General features: G+C 36.0%; 1 protein-coding gene across 1 annotated transcript; it reads left to right on the top strand.

Moving 5' to 3' along the window:
* Positions 1–1,169: 1,169 nt before the first annotated feature.
* On the top strand, positions 1,170–15,384 carry LOC106076952 (uncharacterized). The gene is made up of 6 exons (XM_056008475.1): positions 1,170–1,291; positions 3,956–4,423; positions 5,607–5,686; positions 7,405–7,459; positions 8,535–9,197; positions 13,617–15,384. The coding sequence occupies exons 1-6, from the start codon at positions 1,234–1,236 to the stop codon at positions 14,234–14,236; spliced, it is 1,944 nt and encodes a 647-aa protein (XP_055864450.1). The 5' UTR covers positions 1,170–1,233; the 3' UTR covers positions 14,237–15,384.
* Positions 15,385–16,281: the final 897 nt, after the last annotated feature.

Here is a 16,281-nt window from a genome sequence, read left to right on the forward strand (position 1 = left end):
TAGAATTTTCGCTTTCAGGAAAAATAAAAGTAGTCGTTGCATCAGAACTTTGAATGGTCTAAAATATTGTGAAGTCGGATTTTCAATATCTCTTCTAGTTTACGAGATCTAAACGGGACGGACGGACAGACGGACAGACGGACAGACATTTCGCACAAAACTAATAGCGTCTTTTCCCCTTTCGGGGGCCGCTAATAAATAAATAAAGTCAACTTAGCTCGTTATTGAAAAATACATTCCTATAACAGTGGCACACTCCTCTTGGTACCACAGTTAGAGCATAGCAACAAAAATATTATATAAACATTATGGAGATTTAATCGACAATAATGTACACTGGTCAGCTCAAAGGCTCAAGAGGAAGTGGCAATAGCATATAGTTAACAGGGAAATTATTGACCTCTTTCGGTCGTAGAACGACTATGGTTCATCCAGTCGCGAGTTGTCCATAGAGGATGACTTTCGGGATGCGCTTGTCCTCCATCCGGCGAACATGTCCAAGCCAGCACAAACGGCGTTGTCTGAGGACTATAATGATGCTGGGAATTAATTGATATTTAATGTTTGGAGGACTACTTCATAGAACAACAAATTCCTATATGAAACATAATATCCGTAGTAAGGGACGATGAAGATGAAAAAAAAAATTCCAGTGTGTTTAGTGATTCCAGCAATACAAATTAATTATTTTCATTGGTTTAAATTTGAATTTTATCCCTTGAAAGATAGGCTACATATGTCAGTGCCTCTTGGCTGTAAATTACCTTTTCCCTCTTCGACTCACTACAGTTTGAAATTAGTTTTAAAAATGAGTTTAGAGATTTGCAAAAAATGTAAAATAAGTGAAGCAGGGGGTCTACGGAAAATCAGAAAACATGAAAGTGGGTCTACGAGACTAAAAGGTTTCGGAACCACTGGACTTGATAATACTATACTTTCATTTCTGTGGTAACAGTTGAGCTCGCCCACGAGTTGTCTGCCCATCTCTCTTATTATCTCAACTCATTACATTAAAAACTATTACATTTCTTGATAAGTGTTCCAGTCACACTGGTCAAGGATGTCTCTCTGGTCACGCTTGTCCTATTAACTACCAGGACGTTATGTTGACTTAGAGATGTTGTTGTAACTTGAACTGATAAGAAAGTTTCCTACAGTCTGAGACATGAGCTTATCACTTGACTTTTAACTATATAAACCAGGACTATCTCCTTTGTTGTCACAAGTACCAAAATGGCCACATTTCTATATGTCATCCTCGTTGTGGCTTTAGTTATTTTGTCGACTTCAGGTCAGATGATTAATTGTTTAGATTTTTATTTATTATAAAATAATAATTAGTACTTTGATCGTTATGAGATTCTGTAGAAAAAGTATCGCAAAATTGTATTCAAGTCATTCAAATGAATGCATTTCAATACAAATAATAACAACTTCAGACACACTGAGTGATACATATCTTCCAGAATCTACATTTAATAATATTGAGACACCTATATAAGCCCAAAGTTTAATGAGATTGCAGTATTGCCCGTGGATACGCAGCACCAGCTGTGATCTACATATTTTGCCAAATCCAGGGCAAGCATAACCATTGTCCGCCGGTTGTCGCTTAAGATTTTCATTTCGCCGTTTAACTGTGTCCTCGGCAGCGATTTTCTTTTGGTCTCAAATGTGTATCCCGCCGCCTTTACAAGTAAATTCCAGCTGTCTCGTTATGCAACCATGTGCTCTTTCTATGTCACCTAAGGCAGGTTGGTGACTAATTGGTCTTTAAAGCGTTTCCGTTGGGCACCTCTGTTATGTAGACCACCTCTCTCTTGGCTGACAAAATAGACAGTTTCTAAATATGGAATGTGTTTCCATGTAAACCATAACAAGTTCTGACACAGAAAGCGATACAAAATCTTCAAGAATCTACAAAGTTTTAATAGACATTTTATAAATACAATCGCTGTTGTTTTCTGTTCTTAACTCTTTCTCTTCTAACGGACGATACCAACGTTGATTCCATTAGAATGTGATAAATAATTACGGAGAGAAAGAGTTAAGAGATGCTGTGATAGTTCGTTTAACCGAGACTCTCCACTTTTCCCGGTTAGCAGCTGTTCATAGCGAGATATCAAGAGAGAGAGAGCGGCCCATTCTTCTATGACAGGGGTTCTCAACCTGTGGATCACGACCCCCTTGGGGGTCGATTGATGATTTGCCAGGGGTCGCCTAAGATCATCGAAAAAAATGGATTGTTTTGTCTATTATTCTATTGCTATGTGTGTCTACGGGGGGGGGGGGGAAGGGTCGCGGCAGAGTGGGGGATTGTAAAAAGGGGTCGCCGAGCATAAAAGGTTGGGAACCGCTGTTCTATAAAATCCAGCCAACTTTTTTTTTGGACGACCCTTTCTTCCTGCTCCCTTTACAACAAAGGTTGACTTCTGACAGTCAAGCAGTGATTCATATCTTACAGTATGATCAAACCTGCTCAGCTTTTGTCTATTCCTAATAATAATTAATAATTTTATTTATAAAACGCTGTTAACAAACAAAATGTAGGTTCAAGGCAAACACCACAATTTAAATCAAAAACTAATCTAAAAAAGTTTTAAACAAGTAGGTCTTAATGTTCTTCTTAAAAGTGGTATAGCATGTTGTCTGTCTGAGAACAATGGGGAGTGAGTTCAATACCTTTGGTCCGTGCACTGAAAAAGCCCGCAGACCGTAGCTTTTGAGGGAGAAACGTGGCACCACTAAAAGCGTTGAGTCCATTGAGCGCAGGGCTCTCTGGGGGACATATGGAGTAATCAGTATTGTATAGTGTCTCTGTGTGCACTTCGTGCAAGCTAGAATGTTGACTTCTAAAAGTACAAAGTGATTTGTCATCTTTTTCTGGTATATGACATGCTGAATATTTCTGTAGCATTAACGCTCAAAAAGCTTGAACTCTTCGTTCAGCCTCAGCATTTAGTGTCCGATTTTCACAACCCTATAAAAAAAAAAGACACCACTAGAAAAGAATACGGCTTTAATTTTACTGGGAAGCAGATATGACTCTTCCATATTCAGATTTAGTAGAAGTTTTTGTTGGTGGCTAATTCTGTATTACTAGCTAGACCTACAAAAACCTTTTGGTTAACAAATGAAAACATGGGTCTCAATAACCAAAATAAATTTAAAGTCTGACAAGAAGGCGGATGTGTGTTTTTACATTAATGAATTAAAGACTTGAACTGTTTCTATAAACATTTCATATTTCATATTTGTAGCTGTACACAGTTGTCAGTTTTTTTTCATTTTTCTATTTTGGCTCAATAAATATTTCTTAACTCTTTCTCTCCTAACTGACGATACCAGCGTTGATTCCACCAGAATGTGGTAATTAATTACGGAGAGAAAGAGTTAAGTATTTTGCTACTTATATTTCAGGACTATTAATTTGATGTGGTGTTTATTTATACGAATAGAAAAGATTCATTTAATCAAAACTTATGAATATATACTAGTTATAACCTGATAACGGAGGCGTGGGGGCTAACTGGCGTCCCGTGTTCGAATCCTGATTAAGACTAGGATTTTTACTTTCGGGATCTTTAGGAGGCCTTAAAATTCATACTCCTCTAATGGGTACCCAACATTAGTTAGGAAACAAAGTAAAGGCGGTTGGGCGTTTTGCTGGCCCCAAGGGCCACAGAAGAATTCGAACTGGGTGGACTCAAAGGCGCCCAAATGATCTCGAAATTAAAAACTCAGTCTTCCCTAGGATTCGAAACTGGGACCCCTGGGTTAGGAAACCAAGCGCTTTACCGCTCAGCCACCACGCCTTCTTAATGTAGTGCGCCATTTTTGCAACACATATATAAGATACACACTGATATCTCAATTAAAATAACCAATATCTTCAGTCTAACGCATGGTTCATACATTTAATAATTAATATCTACAATTTTTAATTAATTTTCAGAACTTGTAATTGATGTCCAACCAAACGTCATATCTCCAGAGATAACTGCACAACTTGTGATCAACTGTTCTGTAACCAACAACCAAGCTCAGAATATTGATGTTATCAAATCTCTAACTCTTTCTCGTTATAATGAAACTATCAGAGATTTTGAAGTTATGATCTCCCTTGATTTATTGACACTAAATCTAAAACAACTTGTGCAATTTAAATATTCACTTATCAGCTTTGGCAATGTGTTTATCTCTTTAACTATTCTTCATCCCACAAAGTCTGATGCTAAGGTATACAGATGTAGTGTCAATGGAGACAATTCTAATGAAAGAAATATTTCTTTGTTTGCTAAGAAGGCGGTAGAATATGAAACCAATTCGACCGCTTTAATTGAAGAGATACAACGCTGCAAGAAAGTCGAGAGCAAATGTCAATGTTCTTTACAGAATAATGATTCTTCCAGTAACTACAAAAGTAAGTTGGATAGAGGAAATGATTTTTTTTTGTTTTTCGTGGCATTTATGTATTAGTATTAGTATTATTTTTATAGCTTTTATATAGTGCTACTTTCATGCTAGCAGCATGCTCAGAGCGCTTTGATCCAATCTCATTTGTGGACCAGTGGGGGGAATGGGGTATATAAGAGTTGATTTTCCGTGCTGCCTTTAGGCGCTCAGTAAACGCAACTCTGCCCGAGTCGGGTGTCGAACCTCGAGCCCCCTTCTGGGTAGCCAAGACAAGCCATGTTCAAGCGCACTTGGCCTCTCGAACACGCTTCCCACAACGAGACTTGAATAGTTTTACAGTAAAACACATGAACAACAATATATTTAGTAAAGTAAAACTTCAGGATCGCTACTGATGCTATAAACACTTCATTAAAATCTAATTTATAATTTAACATTTAAATCGGTACATTACTTCTGGTAAATTCTGGTGTTTGAGAAATGTTTTAGTTTATTGAAGACTATCACTGTTTTAAATGAGTTTCTGTATTTGATATACGACATGATTTTGTCTGTCAGTTAGCTTGTATCTGTATCTGTCTGTCTGATAATTACTTACTTTGTACACCTTATTACTCCCACACCCATTCTCGGATTAAGTTGAGACATTGCAAATTTATTCAATGCCATAGGTGGTAAAGCGCGTGACTTGGGGGTCCCTAGTTCGAATCCTGGTGAAGACTGGGATTTTTATTTCGGGATCCTTGGGCGCCACTGAGTCCACCCAGCTCTCATGAGTACGTGACATTAGTTGGGGAAAAGTAAAGGCGGTTGGTCGTTGTGCTGGCTACATGACACCCTCGTTAACCGTAGGCCACAAAAACAGATTAACTTTACATCATCTGCCCTATAGACCACAAGGTCTGAAAGGGGAACTAATTAGACCAGGTTCACATCTATTTTTGCATTCACTTACACCTATCCTTTGATCTGCTGGACCGTTGGGGCACTACACAAGATCTGTTAACCTTCTTTCTCCATTCTTCTCTCTCTTTTGTCTTTGTTATAATTTCATTCGCTTGTTCTTTTTGAAATTATTGAAGCCTGCTTGGGTGGACCAATTCGGGGGCCGATTTTTGAGTTTGCGTTTCCACACAAACTGTCTTTGTAACCTTGTTTTATTTCTCTATTTTTAATTATATTTTGCTCAGGATCAAGAGTTCACTTTTCAGGAAGTTCTGAAATCATTAAAGAACGGATCGAGACTGTGACATTGAACTGTACCTACCAGGTAATATTTCTGTGTGTGTGACTTCTTATAATACATTTGATCTCATCTTCAGTCATTTTATCCCTTAGCCATTATCCTCTGAACCAGGAGCTAACCGGTTATATAGGAGGCGCCACATAACGCGTGTGAGACTTCCGCCTATGGACCAATTTTATTGGCATTAACTCTTACTTTCCGTAATTATTTTTCCCGTCTCGAAGGAATTCTTCATTTTGCTCATTACTACTTCACTCCCCTCTTATGATTAAGCTTTAATAGCTTTATTGTTTATTATCAGAAAATGTTGTATTTGGTTTAGAATTAAAGGGAAATGCATGCTCTTTTTATATAACACAAAGTCAAGTTTATAAAATTAAACATTAATTTATTTAAATGAGGTCTAAATCAACGATGGTATCGTCGATTAGGAGAAAAAGAGTTAATGCCAGTGACTGATTTTATATTCTTTTGTTAAAGTGTCCCAGACTCCCTCTGACCATTGTGATTAGCGCTCGACTTTTATAAAAGCAACTTTTACAGAACGCACAGTGTCAAACTTGACTAACACATTTCCAGTAATCTTGTTTTAATCTACATCTGTAGACAGTGCTTCTGGTGAGATTCAGCCAGAAACAGCCATTAACAAAGGATTAAAACTAATATTTCTCATACTCTTGTACAACACGTACGCTGTTTGTAAACATAAGCGTATATTAATGCCATGACCGATTGTCACTCACAGTTCGCCACAGCTCTGGTAGTTTCATTTTCTTAACTTTTTATCCAACCAAAAAAAAAAACAACACATCAATATCTTAAATGTTTGCCACATTGCCACATGTGGCAAGCACGAAGTCAACCGCCTTTACTTTTTCCCAAGTAAAGTTGGATACCCCATAGAGTTGGGTGGACTCAGGGGCGCACTAAATATCACAAAATTAAAATCCCAGTGTTACGCTAGTCAAATTAGAATATTAGTTATAAATCACACGGCTTCATTTGTTGTTTTTTTTCTAGTTTACGAGATCTAAACCTGACGGACGGACAGACATTTCACACAAAACTAATAGCGTCTTTTCCCCTTTCGGGGGCCGCTAAAAATCCCAGTGTTACGCTAGTCAAATTAGAATATTCGACATAAATCACACGCCTCATTTGGTGTCTTTTCTCTTTCCTTAAGTTGACACTTATTCTATTATTGATTTGATGGCAGTGGCTTTCCAATTCGTAAATTAAGGATGATTGCTTTGTTTTACATGACTACGCAAACCCAGTTGTGACCTGCATGTATTCCTCCATTGCCTGCTCTTACAGAGTCGATGCGGACCTATAAGTATGTGTAAAAATGGCTTTGGGCTTGAAGGCAATGTGGTCTCCAGAGCTAGAATTTGGAGGTCGTTTGATGAATGAATTAGCTTAGCTTATAAGTAGATAGATAGGAAAATACATAGATAGATAGATAGATAGATAGATAGATAGATAGATAGATAGATAGATAGATGGACAGATAGATAGATAGATAGATAGATAGATAGATAGATAGATAGATAGATAGATAGATAGATAGATAGATAGATAGATAGATAGATAGATAGATAGACAGATAGATAGATAGATAAGCTTAAGAACTCTAACATAAGTTACACGATCAAATTTCAAACATTCTCTTTTAAAGAGATTAGAAATATAGTTTGAATAAAGTTTTCACATGCTAGACACATTTTTTGTAATTTTTACAGGCTTTAAAACATCAACGAAATGAAACCTCACTTCAGTCTTTGTACATTCTTCATGGTAATGTTGCATTCTGTTCTCGTTACTCACTTGTACGACTAAATGTTAGGTATCACTTCAAATTGGCCATTTACCCAGATTTAGGTTATAGATCATACATTCAGGGATTTCAAATGCTCTGGCACGTGTTTTCCAGAAGTATTCTGGTTCTTTCTGAAACTTCATAACTGACAACTTGACAAACATTCAGATGCCTCTTCACCTAAAATACACACAACGAAAGAGTTTGAAATAACGTAAATATGTCATATTTGAAAGCCCTACACATTGATCACGGTCATTAGGATCTTGTGAGGAGGGATCTTGAATAATCTTCTTTTCCTCTTTGTCGTATGGTGTTGAGATCTTGTAACTGTGATGCCGAGGATTTAGAAGATGTCAGTTTGATAAGATGATCTAAATATTTACTAATAGATTCAATGAAGGAGATCCTTTGATTCAATACAGAAACTTTAATTAACAACTAGGAATCACTATATATATATACCATATTTATAATAGTAAACTGTAACTAGATAAAACATTCAGAATAACTACTAGACTGCTACCCTAACCCTAACCCTAACCATAGAAACAGATTACCTTAACACAGCGGTTCTCAATCTTTTAAGATCGGCGACCCCTTTTTATATTCCCCCACTCTGCCGCGACCCCCCCCCCTAAAGCACACATATACAGCAATAGAAGAGTAGACAATAACAATCCACATTTTCGATGGTCTTAGGCGACCCCTGGCAAATCGTCAATCGACCCGCGATCCACAGGTTGAGAACCTCTGCCTTAACATTATCTGCCCCATAGATCGCAATGACTGAAAGGAAAATTATTACTACTTTTTAAAAAATGTTGTGGGATGGACATGAAACAATCGTTTCAATCAATGTTGTAAGCTAAGGAACATCCATGCAAAATTTTATCAAGATTGATCCAACAGTTTTGATTTATATTCGGGACATACAAACATACACCCTTCATTTGTCTTTATGTATTAGATATATTAGATTAGTTACAGACACAAGAAAGATGAAGTAGCTCCTATATTTTTTGTAACCTTTAACCTCTATTTTATTTCCAGAGGCCAATGGTGTTATAGCTAATATAAATAAAGGTCAACCCGTTGTCCAAGGAAGTAATTTAAAAAATGCTGAAGGTGAAATATTCGACAACGAATCAAAAGATTCATATCTTCAAGTCACTTGGAGCAGTCTGAAATTTTCAGAGTCTGGGAAATATTTCTGTGAGGCTAACGTTAAACATTCCGATGGAAGAGCTGAGAGACTCAGTGAGATGTTGATCCTTGCAGTCGTGAGTCCAACTGTGGATGATTTGGTCAAAGTAGTGGAGAAACTATTAGGTCAAGTTGATGGTGACACTAAACATATTCAGGAAAATAATCAAAGTATAAAAAACATTAAAGAAGAGTTGAAAATCAAAGAGCAAAACATTATAAGCATCACAGCAGATTTGAACAGCACACAACAAATTATTAGTAGCATGAAAGAAGACATCACACAAAATCAACAAAATATATCAAGCATGAAAGAAGACTTGATTATAAATCAAGAAAACTTAAAGAACGTAAAAGAAGACTTGAACATTCAACAAAGAAATATCTTGAGTCTGGAAAAAGACTTTCACACGCATCAACAAAATTTCAGCAACTTTCAAGAAAATCTAGAGATTGTATTATCAAACTTTTCAACTGCATTAATTGAAGTAAAAAATCAGACTGATAAAGGTACGGTCTTTTTTTTTTATATTAAAATAAAAATTTGTAATTGTTTCGTGCGTTATTAAGTAATAACTTTTTGTATATTGAGAAATACTATTCGATGTGTTAAGAACACTGTCAACTTTTAATGCAGTACAATTTTTTGTTTTCAAATGATTGTTAGCTGTAGCCTTGCAATTTAAAATGCATGACGCGTAGGACGTAATTATCTTCTTTTTTAAAGAAATGTCTTTATTATATAAGATAAAAAGATATGAGCAAATACATACATAAAACACTGAAAACTTTAAACCACTTAAACACAACGCACCAAATAAATCAGAAAGAAAGAAATGGTAAATAATATGTTTATTAGGATACGATTGATTCGTAAACATTTTCCGTCTTACCTATTTTAAGATTGTACTACATGCCATTTAAACGAATGACTTAGCAGAGTTAGAGTCTGTAGTCGTCTAAATACACTAGGCTAATACAGAGATACGCGAAGATGCAATTATCATCCGTTTTAAAGGCACGCTTTTATTAAAAGTAGATAAGATATAATTGCACGACTCTATAACCTTAACCAGGTGCGTAACTAGGGATTTGGGGGCCCGGGGGGATTGACCTCTTTGGGGGCCCCTTGCATTTTGACATTCGACATATGACATGAGATAATGTACGCAAAAATAAATAAGCCCCAAATCAAATTGGTTCAGTATATCAGTAAACTTAACAAAAAGTAATCATCAAGACTCTTTTAATGAATAATACCGTTGTTTGTTAGTTAAATAATGCACAGGTGACAAATCTAAATTGATATCGCTTCACGTCGTGCATTCTGTGCAGCAAATACATCTATAATATCAACTACATCGATAATTTCTAGTATTTGTGACTTCACTCACATTAAAGCCATGATAAGCCTTTCTTGCGTCAATGTGCTCCTGAAATAGTTTTTGATGAACTTGAGCTTTGAGAATGATCTCTCATATGACGTAATGGAAGTGGCCTGAGTTAGCGGTATTCGGAGGAGGTTGCAAAGTTTAAGCACACGTAATTACCATATGAAGCCTGTTTCCTCAATATGTCTATTGGTGATTGTATTACTGTTTGTTGATGAAAAGTGCTCGTGCATCAACGACATCATTGAAAAAGCGATTTTCCATTTATTTCATCATACAAACAGGAAAAGTAGCACAGTTTGTCACAAGCGTGTCTTCATCTAACAGGTGTCTTGGTTCAAGAAGAAACCCAAAGGTATCCATTTTCATTCCAGCCTTTGGAATCTGCCCTTCATCTCCATATGAAATCTGTCCAGCACTTCTGTCGCAACACGTTTGAATTGCAGTTCTTTTGACAGTCCTACATTAGAACTCAAGTTCCCATCAAGTCTTTTCTTTCTTCTGGTTGTTTTGATTACAGGGAATCCATAGTATTCACTACCTTCTTTTGCTTTTTCGATGGATTGGGTTTTTGTCAGTTTCTCATCATTTTGCAGAAAGCATGAAAGGGTACTAATTTCTTTAGCAGCTTTCCGTCTATGCAGTCCAGACTTTTGTAGCTTCTTCCGAACTATATTAATTGGGCGCAGGAGCTTTGACCAGAATTCAAGATAGATATATAAGATATAGAAATACTCCGATAAGTGGACTGCCGTATTCACCATCACAACTGCTGACGAGTCGTGAATCAGGGAATCATTCCAACTGATCCCAAACTATTGAAACCATCGGTAGCTGAAAATGCAGAGACATTACTCAACGAACGACAGATGAAAAGCAAAGTGAAATACGATGCAAAAGCAAGACTACCTAAAGACTATTCTGTCGGAGAGTTCGTCTAGGTCAAACATGGCAGAAAGCAGTTGTCATAAAAAAACATTCAGCACCCAGATTTTACATCATAAAGACAAACGATGAAAAAACATACAGAAGAAATCAACGCTTTTTGAATAAGAGTTTTGATGAAGACATCTCTGGGTACTATGATACCAATAAAGACAATGAACTGCAAACTGTCGGAACAAACGAAACAGACAGTTATAGACCAACGTCTAGAGAACTTGTTGTGCCAGTCAAGACAACCAGAAATGGACGAATTGTAAAAGTTCCTAGTAGACAGGGCCGGCCTTAGGCCACTGCAGCCTATGCGGTCGCAGTGGGCGCCGCGCTTTCATGGGCCCCGCGCTAATTCCAAGTGTACATTATTAAATTAAACCATTATAACGTATATAAAATAACAGGGTTTTCGCGACCTCCTGATTTTCCAGGGCCTCCAGGAAATCTCATGAAAAGGCAAAATATACGATAAAGTCCTGAACTTTTTAAAAAATGTATTCAAATCTCCTGAAGAATAGACGAAATTGAGATTTTGGGGTGCCAATATATAAAAAGTGGCAATGCGAGCTTTCATTTGATAAAAATTTATTGCAAAGACGAAAGTAGGCCTATTTTCTAATTAAAAAAAATTATTTTGACATTAGGCTTATCCCTACCCAGACTAGGCCCGCGCGATCCGTTTCGCATAGGGCCCCGCAAATGCTAGGGCCGGCCCTGCTAGTAGATATCACTCTTAAAAACTTTAAACGGAAGGGTGTGATAATAACTTCAAAAGGAAGTATGTGCTAATATTATATGATATTACGTCATTGTTTGTTGTTTATTTTTTGTGCGAAAGCAAAAGGATTAGATGGAAATAAAAATAGAGTTTCCATTGGATTGAGGAAAGATGAATAGAGGGGTAATAACTCGAGTGTGAAGTTTAATTCTGAAATTATAGACGCCAAACCCGAATAATGGACAATTTTAGCATTATTAAGAATAAGATCTGTTATACTCGATTCTGTAAATTTTGCTTCAAGGTTAATTAGTGTAGCCACAAAATACTCGCCATTTAGATCTATTATTAGTAAAGGTAACAAAATACCTGGAATTTCTGTATATCAAGCAGTTTTATTCGTGGCAACAAAGTTTAAAATGTAGGACTAATTTTTTTTTTTTATTGGATCTCTGTGGGAAAAAATATTTTTAAAATGTCAACAAAGTCAACGTACTGATAGACCTAGATCTAGGTTTAGTCTTTGTGATAAATTTAATCCATAAATGTTGAAAAAAAAAAGACACCCGTTGACACCATTTGTCAATCAAATATATTAATTTATGTATTTACAAATAAATTCCGGATACCCATTTGGGGCCCCCCCCCGAGGTGGGGGCCCGGGGGGATTTTAAAATTCTCCCCCCCCCATCCCCCCCCCTTAGTTACGCCACTGACCTTAACCACATTTGTTACCTTTTAACTTGACCAGACTTGACCTACAAAATTTAATCAGGTCCGTCAAACTTTTTTGAAACGAAATCACGTTTTAACTATTTCGATAATTAATTACAAGAAAAAAAAAGTATGGATATTTTCATGGATTTATAATTTGCGTATTAGTATGTTTTTCTTATGTATTGAGCTCACGCAGCTTTTTTCTTGTCACCGAGATAGAAGCAAAACACCGGAAGCAATAAAAAGGTGTAAACTAAAACAATAAAAAAAAAAAAAACTAGATCAAAATGAAAAGAAACAAAAAAAAAACAAAACAAAAAAAAAAACAAGATCAAAATGAATTGGAGAATAATTAATTAAGCCAAGATCGTGTTTTGATTACTAAAATTAACATAACGAAGAAATGATTAACATTTTGCTATTAGCGCTCTCATAGGGATTGCCGACATTTGGGGGCGTGTCCTTTATTATCAAAAAAACTGATAAAACGTAATAGACAAAGAAGACGAAATTTTGATGGTAGTCTAAACTCTTAGCTAAAAAACTTTAAGTAGCTCACTTGTCTTGTACCTAAAATGTGTTTTCTTTGACTTAATTTTTTTTTCCAATTAACTATTTTTAGCAAGCAGTTCAGAAAAAAAGAAACACACAAAATATTTAAATTTTTATTGTAACTATAATGATAATTTATTTTGACTATTTTTGTTTGTTTGACATGTTTCGGATGCTCCTTCAGAGTTGAAGATATTCTACTTCCGAGTTCAAACCTCCTGCAGGACGACGTGGGTAGTGGGAGCGGGCAGGGTTTGAATCAGGTGCCATCGATATTATTTCGATAAATCTAAACGACAATCGAGCGCAAAACGCTCTACCAGGCAGCCATCCATGTATATCTAATAAATAAATATTTATTTATTATATAAACTAATTAGATATATTTTTTTAGAACACTTTATATTATATCATAAGTTTTGTTTAAGAATAATTTTAAAGCACTATCTTTATTTTAATTCAATAAAAAAAAAACCTGCATTTCATTTCACATATTAAAAGAGATGTTTTTTTCATAATTCAATTTGTAAAATTATATATCATATTTAAATAAAGACTCCAATGGAATCAAAAGTATTTAATCTAATATGGGATTAATTTTTTTTTACTCTTTAGAAGAGAATCAAATAACATCTTGTCGTGACGTCAACAGTAAAGACGATCGAGTGGTCGTAACGTTAGCTTCCGGTTTAAAAGTCATGTGTGACACCAAGACAGACGGCGGTGGATGGATCATCTTTCAGAGAAGAATCAACGGAAAAGTAGATTTCTATAGAAATTGGCAGGCATACCGTGACGGCTTTGGTGATTACGACGTTGGTGAATTTTATCTGGGGAACGAAAACATATATATCTTGACATCTTTCACAAATTTTGACTTAAGAATTGATTTGAAATTTAACTATCAAAGTTATTTTGCTCAGTACACAAATTTTAAACTATTAAGTGAGAAAGAATTCTACAGATTAAAGATAGGAGACTACTCGGGAAACGCCGGTGATAGTTTGTTATATCACAAAGACATGTACTTTAGTACTTATGACAAAGATAACAATAGAGATCACAGAAACTGTGCAACTGAGTACCGGGGAGCCTGGTGGTACGATTCATGTCATCACTCTCACCTGAATGGTGTGTGGGGAGGTAGGGATCCGAAAGGCCTTATTTGGGATAAAGTAACAAATTACGATGGGAGTGTTTCTTTTACTGAGATGAAAATAAGAGAAAAAAGATAAGGCATTGAATTTCGTCTAATTTGAAATGCATCACACCACTACGTAAACGTCAACAATTTTTGTAGAAACATTTCTAGTTCAACTATCATATGATTTCTATATTGCAAAATGGAAAGAGAAATCTATGCAAGATAAACGTAATTAAAATAGTTTTTAAAAGTTCAACTATGCCTTTCTATATTATTTTAATGTTTCTTGTAAAGAAGTAATTATTGAAAGCCACTTTCCGGTGTAAACAATGCCATTAGACAAAAACACCATTAGTGAATTAATTTTACTATTCCACTAATTCCATCTTTATGGCTTAAGCTAGCGAAAGAATATAAACTCTAACAAGCACAAAATACTAAGAAGTATAAAATACGTTATAAAAGTACATTGACTTGCTGCTTATGTAATAACAATATTCTTTTTTTTTTATAAATATATTTAAAAAAAATTATTTTATATATTTCTTAGTAGAAAAACTGTAATGTTTATAGCTTTACAATTACTATACATATTTGATCAACCGGATACATAACAAGATCTTTAGAATTCTTAAAGCATCAAATGATGTCATTAATTAAGTACAAAAGGAATAGCACATTACATGTGGTTGGTTAGTCAGCTTCTTTCTCATCATCCTGCTAAATTTAGATGTTGCGTTGACAAGCCCACAAATCATAGCATTAAACTAAAACAGACTAAAAGGACTACCAAATGCTGTAAGTGGTTAAGCTTTATCCACCAAAGTTTTCTGTCAATACCCCAGGGTCAGGTCGAACCTTGTGAAAAAAAATGTGATTTTCTGCATTTTGAGGTAACAAAACGTCTGGATTTGGTCAGGTTGTACAGTAACTTTGTAAAGTTTTCTATAGTCAACACATATTCTTACTGCGCCTGATTTTTTCCCTAACTACCACTATAGGTGCTGTGTAAGGTGTCTCTGTTGATGATATAATGTCTAACTTCATCATCAACTGAATCTCTTCTTCCACTTTCTTCATATACCCTAAAGAAGCAGCGGTTCTCAACCTTTTTAGTTCCGCGATCCCTCATGTAATTTCCCACAAGGCGGCGACCCCCAACCATAATTATTTTTTCGTTTATATAGATAAATAAATTTGTGCTCATAATTAAATAATAAAAGAAAAATATTATTCAGACTTGCATTTATTTACTTTTCTATTGCGTATTCAAATTATACATGTTGAATACTGAATTGACAATTTGACAAATATGGCAAAGTTTGGAGAACAGTCTTTGATACAGTTAACTACATTGTTACAGAAATAGTGTTTAGAAATTATTTACAAACACGCCAATGGTAGTGCGACGGTTGAGCTTATTTCTGTTCCACCAGACCAGGAATTCAGTAGCACAACGAATGTCATCGTCTGCATCAATTCTGCTTCTGGATTTGGACTTAATCACTAACAAGCTGGAAAGCCTTGGTTCGCAAAGATTTGTTCTTGTAAATGGAAGATGAAAACAATCTCAAACAGAACGGGATAGGAACTAGTTTGAATACGGTTCAGATTTGCTGGTTACAGCACGTTAGCAAGGACAACAACAAAAAATTCCAATTTCCGGAGGTCCTAGGGGCTAGGCGACCCCTGGCGATTTGTCATTCGACCCCTAAGATAATGAAAGTATATTAAATTTAGGAAAGTTCTACTGCTGTATGCCTGTGCCTGTCTAATATAGGATTCTAGTTTCAGATCCCGGACGAACCCCCATTTATATGTGACGAGATATGCTAACTCAACACCAGTTTATCTTCTGCTGCGAAGGTTGCTCTAATCTGTCGGCATTAGGCAATAACTATTGGGCAGTGGACAGTTTGGGCCGGGTACTGGGCAGATGATACTGGACAGTATAGGGCACTGTGGACACTGGGCAATATGTTAAGGCCAAGGACAGTAAGCAATGCCTTCTTGCTAACAGGTATGTAATTGGGGGGGGGGGGGGTATCTGATGTGGTCTGCTCCGGTTACAGCTTTCTATGGAGATCTGGTAATTATAGCAGTCGGGTGTAGCAACCAGGGGTAGCAATCAGGGGT

This window comes from Biomphalaria glabrata, chromosome 13 (genome assembly GCF_947242115.1).
Source record: "Biomphalaria glabrata chromosome 13, xgBioGlab47.1, whole genome shotgun sequence".
Taxonomy (NCBI): Eukaryota; Metazoa; Mollusca; class Gastropoda; family Planorbidae; genus Biomphalaria; species Biomphalaria glabrata.

Excerpts from the sequence above, each read along its gene's own strand:
- LOC106076952 (XM_056008475.1), top strand. The coding sequence starts at position 1,234 with ATGGCCACATTTCTATATGTCATCCTCGTTGTGGCTTTAGTTATTTTG. Across the intron at positions 1,292-3,955 it reads AGTTATTTTGTCGACTTCAG|AACTTGTAATTGATGTCCAA; the intron begins GTCAGATGATTA and ends ATTAATTTTCAG. Across the intron at positions 9,198-13,616 it reads AAAAAATCAGACTGATAAAG|AAGAGAATCAAATAACATCT; the intron begins GTACGGTCTTTT and ends TTTACTCTTTAG.